At 25.2% G+C, this 7,292-nt stretch overlaps 3 protein-coding genes across 3 annotated transcripts in view; 2 read left to right on the top strand and 1 right to left on the bottom strand.

Annotated features, from left to right (window-relative positions):
* Window positions 1-201: 201 nt before the first annotated feature.
* ENU1_176110 (Rho guanine nucleotide exchange factor, putative) lies at window positions 202-1,560 on the top strand (the record flags this gene model as incomplete). The annotated part of the gene is made up of 1 exon (XM_008861326.1): window positions 202-1,560. The coding sequence occupies one exon, from the start codon at window positions 202-204 to the stop codon at window positions 1,558-1,560; it is 1,359 nt and encodes a 452-aa protein (XP_008859548.1).
* Window positions 1,561-1,647: 87 nt separating this feature from the next.
* Window positions 1,648-2,961, bottom strand: ENU1_176120 (sulfotransferase, putative; the record flags this gene model as incomplete). Its single annotated transcript, XM_008861327.1, has 1 exon — window positions 1,648-2,961. The coding sequence occupies one exon, from the start codon at window positions 2,959-2,961 to the stop codon at window positions 1,648-1,650; it is 1,314 nt and encodes a 437-aa protein (XP_008859549.1).
* Window positions 2,962-4,689: 1,728 nt separating this feature from the next.
* ENU1_176130 (protein tyrosine kinase domain containing protein) overlaps window positions 4,690-7,292 on the top strand; it is a gene marked incomplete at its 5' end in the record, with an annotated part of 3,161 nt that continues 558 nt past the window's right edge. Inside the window, one exon of the mRNA XM_008861328.1 lies at window positions 4,690-7,292. This exon is cut by the window's right edge and continues 558 nt beyond it. Within this exon, the coding sequence (XP_008859550.1) occupies window positions 4,690-7,292 (2,603 nt within the window).

The following is a 7,292-nucleotide window of genomic DNA, read 5'->3' on the forward strand; positions in this document are numbered from 1 at the left end:
ATTTTTCTTTGTATAACTTAAATATTATAATGGAATGAGATATTGGATATTAGAAGAGTTGTTATCAAGAAATTTTATAAGAAATAAGAATATGAAGTAATATAGAAATGACATACAAATAAATGGATGAAGGAGGTTGTAATAGAAAAAGAAGAAAAAAGGTAGAAAAAAAAAGAACTTAAAAAAGAAAATAAAAAAGTAATGGAACAAAGGAAAAAAGTAGTTAATGAATTAGCTACTACAGAGAAAACATATTCAGATATGTTACAATTAGCTATTAACGTATATTTTCAACCGATACAGAAATCAAATATCTTAGATAAAAATGATTTTGAACAATTATTTTGTAATATTGAAACAGTTGCAATGAACTCGATGTTATTATGTTATGACCTTCAAAAGAGAGCAGCTAATTTTGAACAACATGATATTATTTGTGATGTTTTATTATTTCGAAAAACACTATTTGATTGTTATAATGAATATATTAGAAATTATGATAGGGCGATAGAAAGATATGGCAAGTTATTAAATAAAAAGAAATTTCAAGAAATGTCAAATCCAAATGATAAATGTTCATTGGGTTTAGAAGGATTATTAATTACTCCAGTACAAAGAATTCCAAGATATGTTCTTTTAATGAAGGAGTATATGAAATGCACACCAAAAGAACATCCTGATTATTTAAATGCAGAAATTGCTTTAAATATTTTTCAACAATTAGCAAATGAAATAAACCTTACAATGGCTGATGAACAAAATAGACAACGTCTTCAAAAAATAGTCATGAGGTTTTCATCATTACCAATAAATGTTTCAAGTTATATTTTAGATCAACCTCATCTTCTGTTATTGGAAGGAACATTAAATAAATATTGTAGAAAAGGGATAAAAAAGAGAGTATGTTTCTTATTTTCTGACCAAGTACTTATTTATGGATCTCCTGTGGTTGGATCACAATTATCTTATCATAATACAATTAAACTTATTGCATTTAAATCAATTAAAGATACTGATAAAAAAACTAATGTTATTCAATTAATTGGAAAGGAAAAAGCATTTAATCTTAGTGCTGAGTCTTTACAAATTAAAAAAGAATGGCTAAATCAATTATGTTTTGCTCTTACTGGAGAACAAAAAACTGAATTTATTGACGTTGATGATGAAGGGAATGAAGAAGATACAACAGTTATTATGATGAATGAAGAAGAAGTAAGTGAATGTATGAAATGTAAAGTACATTTTAATTTAACAACAAGAAAACATCATTGTAATTATTGTGGCAAAGTTTTTTGTGATAAATGTCTTAGTTATAGAATAGTTCTTCCAAAACAATTACAAGAGTCTAAAGTTTGTATTGATTGTTATGACAAAATAAAGAAAATAGAACCTCCTTTACCATCTATTCCACCACCAAGAAGAAAAACTCCATTTATTCAAAATGCAACACAATTTAAAAAAAGAGAACCTCCTCGAATGAGAAAATGTGGACAATTTCTTGTTCGTACACCATCAGTAAAAAATTTTGGAGATAATGGTTTAGACTTAGTTCAAAATTAAATTTGTTTTATTTCTTTATAATGAAATTATTTCAATAACAATCATTTTTTAAACAAATAAAATAAGTATAAAGAAAAATAAAATTAATTAAAGGTATTTTCCATATTCAGAATTAAAATACCAATCATAACTTTTACGTATTTCTTCTGGGTTAAAAGTTATTTTTGATGTTTCTGCTTCTTTTCTACCAAATTCTTTTTGTGGTTGTCCATTTTCTAACATATCTTTTAAAGCTTCATCAAATTCTTTAGAATATTCAATACCAAAATATTCATATATTTTCTTAGTGGTTTCAATTGGGTTTTGAATCATTTCTTTGAATGAAATATCACAAATGAATTTTTTACGTTCTGGATTTTCTTTAATCCATGATTCTCTTACTGTAAGAGTGTTTTTAAGATATAATTGATGAAGATAAATAACATTATTATTAATAAATTCATAATCATTAATACCTAAATCATCTTTTAACCTTCCCATAGCATTTAAATAAGCAGTAATAGCACTATATAATTGTTTAACTGGATCTCTATGAATCCAAACAATTCTTGGATTATATTCATCTTTAGCCATAATTTTAAAGAAAGGAATTGGAGTTATAAAATGAGTTGCACATTTCATACAAATAAAGTCTTTATCTTTTAATGGAAATTCCATTAAATGCATTTTCATTTCATCAATAATTCCTTCATACACATAATCAAAATTTCTAGTAAAAGCATTACATCGGTATTGTTCCAATCGAGGTAATCCTCCAATATGAGCAAAACATTCATTTTGAACTGTTTGGAAAAAGTATTCTTCTTCTGGATTACGTGGATTTAATGCATGAATAGATTTAAATTGATCATTATTGGTGTTAATACTATCAACAACAGTTGTAGCAATTTTAAGTCTTCCTTCTTCTGACATTGTTTTACTTCCAGGACAAAAATGTTCATACATTTGAATTGATGAAGCATGTGGATCAGATACCAAACAAAAATGAGTGAAAGTAGATCCACTTCTTGGCATAGAAATAATATACATCGGATTTTTGATTTCAATTTGATCTAACTCTTTTTTATACATCTTTCTTTCTTTAAGGAATCTTAAGTAACAAGCCATTTGAACAACACAAAAACTAAACATTGATTTAAACATATTTGATTCTGGATCAAAACAACCAGCAAAAAATTCTCTTTCTGATTCTTTATATGGTTCATAATTAAGCTCTTCTTTAAATTCTTCAGCAAGTGATTGGTATAAAGCACTATTTGATGGTTCAATACGACAAAGATAAGCAACAGCATGTTGTTGAATTTTAGTATGAATAGTTTCAAATTTATCAATTGGGATAAGTGGTTTTGTGTATGGATTTTTAGTATTAAATTCATATAAATATGGGTTTTGGGTAAGCATAAAACAGAAGTAACGAATCAAAAAAATCTTTAAAAAGATAGTTTAAATATCTACATTTTGTGTTGTAACTTAAATCATTTATTTATTTATTTAGAAATAATGGAATGAAACTCGTTTCTAATACAGAAGAAAAATATTTTATGGTGGTTTAACTTTTATTTTATTAAGTTCATTTTTTGAACTTTTTTATATTTGAACATAAAATAAAGTTTTATCAACTTTCTGTAATAAAATTTTTATAACAATTCATTCTTTAACAAAAATACTCTTTTTGTTATTTATACTATTTTTCTTTTTTTTTTGTTATTATTATTGTTATAACATTATTTATAATAAAAATATTTGTTTTAGGTAATCTAACAGAATTAAAACTATAAATTGGATCTATAAAACAAATTGAATAGATAATTGTAAATTAATAAAAAAAAAACGAGATAATAATAATATAATTAATTGTTTAATAAGATAGAATGAATTTATACAAAACATTACTTTAAATTAATATAATTAAATAAATTGATTGGTGGGTGGTTTAATAATAATCTTTATCGTTCACCACTTCAAAAAGGTTTATTCTTTTTATTTATTTTTGATGAGTTTATTTTCAATCTTTTTGTTATGTTTAACATAAATAAAAAAGTAAACTTCATTCTTTTAACTGCCACGTTAATTATGTTTGAATATTCATTCATATCAAATTATTAATTTTTCATTACTAATTTCTAATTCTTATTTTTATCTGTAATTCATTCTAAATGTACTTGAAAACAAAATATCCTAATTAACCTCATGAACGATGTAATGAGAGGTTTCATCAATTAACTCAATACTTTTTTTGTTCAAAGAAGGTATATTGTTCCACTCAGTTTTTTGATATTTTTAATATTATTCAAACGTTAAAAGTATAACAACAAAGAACAAAACAAAACTATTAAAAAAACCTAATTAACGTCATCGAAGAATAATAAGTTAATTTTTAAAATAATAATAATACACATGTTTCAGTAATACTCACTCATACATGCCACTGTTTAATATAAATAGAACATTGCACCATTTTTTGGATTAAAGACTTAATAATAATTCAAATGATAGTATATTCATTTAAAAAAAACTACATGTGAGGTATTTACATGTATAAGGAGAAATATCTTTAGTCTCATATTTATCTTTCTATAAACTTCTATAAGTTTTGAAATAATATTTTGATAAGTTATTTTAAAAAAAAGGGTTTATTGCATTTATTTCCTTTTTAACGCATTTCTAATTTTTATAAATAAAATACAAAAAAACGACATCAAATATAATAAAAAACGTAGATAGAATTTTTCAACAAAAATTCAATACTATACGAATTTGTACAAACATTACTCATTCAATAAAACAAAAATATGGTGATGAACTCCACCGAAACCACACAAGAACAAATATGTAATGAATTACATTCCAGTTTAACGAAAAAAGACATAATTGAAACGAAAAGCTTTCAAAAAAAGGATTAATCTTTTAATAAACCAACGAATAGAATATAAAAATGAAAATAGGTTATTAATAGGAATTGTTTATAAAAATAATTTATTAAGAACTTAAATCAAACATCAAGGAGAAAGAGAAAAACACGAGTTGAACTACCCTAGGAGATAGTTTACCAAAAGAAAAAAAAAGAAGTACCAAAATTTTCATCAAAAGGTATCTTAAATTAATTGATCAATTTATTTTTATTTCAGGATGATTAGTATTATAATACAATTCATTGTAATTGGAAATGCACTCCAATGTTCTCCTGGATGTCCTTCATGTTTAACTAATTATACATGTGCAAGTCATTGCCTACCTGGATATGAACAAGATAATTCATGTACCCATTGTCAATGGGTAAATCCATATAAAAAAGTTACAGAAGCATATATTCCAAGCAATGATAAATGTTTAAAAACAACAAATGTTATACAAAAAACAGAATGGTTACCATCAGATATTCAAGAGATAAAATTAAATGAAAGAATAGTCTTTACATTAGATAATGATTCAAGTGTAGATTATAGTTTTTGTCAATATAAACAAAAATATAGATTTGGAAAATGGTTTAAAATTAATTTAAATCAAGTTACTAATGCTGTATTTGTTGCTGAAATTGAAAAAGTAAATAAAGCACCTGTTATATTTTCTCTTGATATGACAAATTCAAATTCTTTTGATCAAAATCCTCATTGTTATGCTCATAATCAAATGAATAAAGATGAATATAATTTTACTATGATGGTACCTGCTTATAAACCACATTCTAAAAAAAGTGATGAATTTATTTATCTTTTTGCATCTATTGAAGGTTCTGGAAATGCTGAAATGTCTTTAACAGTTTCTCAAATGGATGGAAAATATTTTGATCCATATTATATTTTTACTCAAGAACTTGCTGATTCTTTAGCTGCAGATTTAACTAAAGAAGAATTTGTTCATTTTCCTGTAAAAGCAAGAGGAATTCATGATTATTCATATTGTGCTCAATGTAGATTAATGAAATTTTTATTGTTTAGAATGAATTTTAAAGGTGATTATTCTATTTTACTTGATAGTACTGCTGCAGATAAAGTTAATTATCTTCAAGAATATACCGAAAATAATACTTGTAAAGTACTTTATATTGGTAAACCTTTTGGTCATTCATTAAATAGAAATAATGGGTTTAAAGTTAGAATTCGTGGAGATGAGATATCTCAACCAACTGACAGACTTTTTACTGTATTAACTGAAGATAAAGGAAGTGATATTGATGTAGTTTTTAGAGCTATTTGTCCACATGATTGTAATCATAAATTAGGTCAAGGTATTTGTGTTACTGAAGAAGGAAGATGTCGTTGCAATCCAGGGTTTGGAGGTGATGATTGTCATAAATTATGTTATTATGATAATCAATGGCAAATAGAAAATCATAATGGTTTATGTAAATATGGAACATATGGATGTGATTCATATTGTCAATGTGATGATTCTAACTATATTCTACGTAATAGTCTATGTGTTTATTCAAGTTGTCTTACTGGGAAATTAGGACCAAAAGATGAATGTTTACAAGGAAGTGATGGTTGTACGGAAACATGTAGATGTGATACAGAGAATGGATTTTTTAGAACAGAAAATAAAAAATGTAAATATGAAAAATGTGGTAATGGAATAATTGATACTATAACATTTAGTGATGGAACAATAAAAAAAGAACAATGTGATGGTGGGGTTAATTGTGATTCATTTTGTGATTGTGTTAATGGATATATTCCTGATCCAGATAATCCAGGATCATGTATGTCAAAACGAATTTCTACTGGAGCTATTATTGGAATAATAGTAGGAAGTTCAGTAGGATTGTTATTTATTATGGGATTATTCATATTTTTATTTTTCGTTTTGTTAAGGTATGAAAGAGCTGATATTGAAGTATTTAAACAACAACAACCAACATATCATTATTATATTAATGGATCATTAAATAGAGAACCTTTAAAAATTAATAGATATAAAGTATTTCCATCTGAGTTAGATTATGGTAATGAAAATGGAACAACAGATATAGAAGATACAAGATTTGAAAGAATTGAAGTGAAAAATTATTCTAAAAATAAACATATGATGATTATCTTCCATACACCAAATAATCCTAAATTTGTTTTTCATTTTGAACCTCAAGTATTATTTATAAGACCACATTCTCCATCAAAAATTATTACAAGTTATATGACACTTCATTGTACTACAAAAATTAGAGATATGAAAATTCCATATACTGTTTGGTTTAGTAAATCAAAATCTACACTTGAAACTATCGCAGAATTATTAAAAGATAAAACATTTAATGATTGGACTCAAGATAACCAAAGACAAATGGAAAAACTTTGTAAAAGTGTTGCTAAACATTATCATTATAATCTTACTATTATTACAGATGCTGCATCATCTACTCATATTGATATGGATGAATTAAATATGTCTGAAAAACCTATTGCTGAAGGAGCTATGGGTCAAGTGTATATAGGAAGTTATCGTAGTGTTCCAGTTGCAGTGAAAGTATTTAAATGGCAAAATTTAACAGAAGAAGAAATGGATGAATTAAAACAAGAAGTAATAGCAGAGTGTGAAATGATGAGTAAATTAAGAAATCCATTTATTGCAAATTATATGGGATCAGTTACATATTTACCTCAAGTAACAATGGTCATTCAATACTTTGTTTTAGGATCATTAGGTGAATATTTAAGAACAGAAAAAGAAGATTTTATAAAGTTATCATATAAATTAAAGATAAAAATGTTATTTGATACTGCAAGAGGAATGGA

Source organism: Entamoeba nuttalli, assembly GCF_000257125.1.
Source record: "Entamoeba nuttalli P19 unplaced genomic scaffold asmbl_7837, whole genome shotgun sequence".
Lineage (NCBI taxonomy): Eukaryota > Evosea > Mastigamoebida > Endamoebidae > Entamoeba > Entamoeba nuttalli.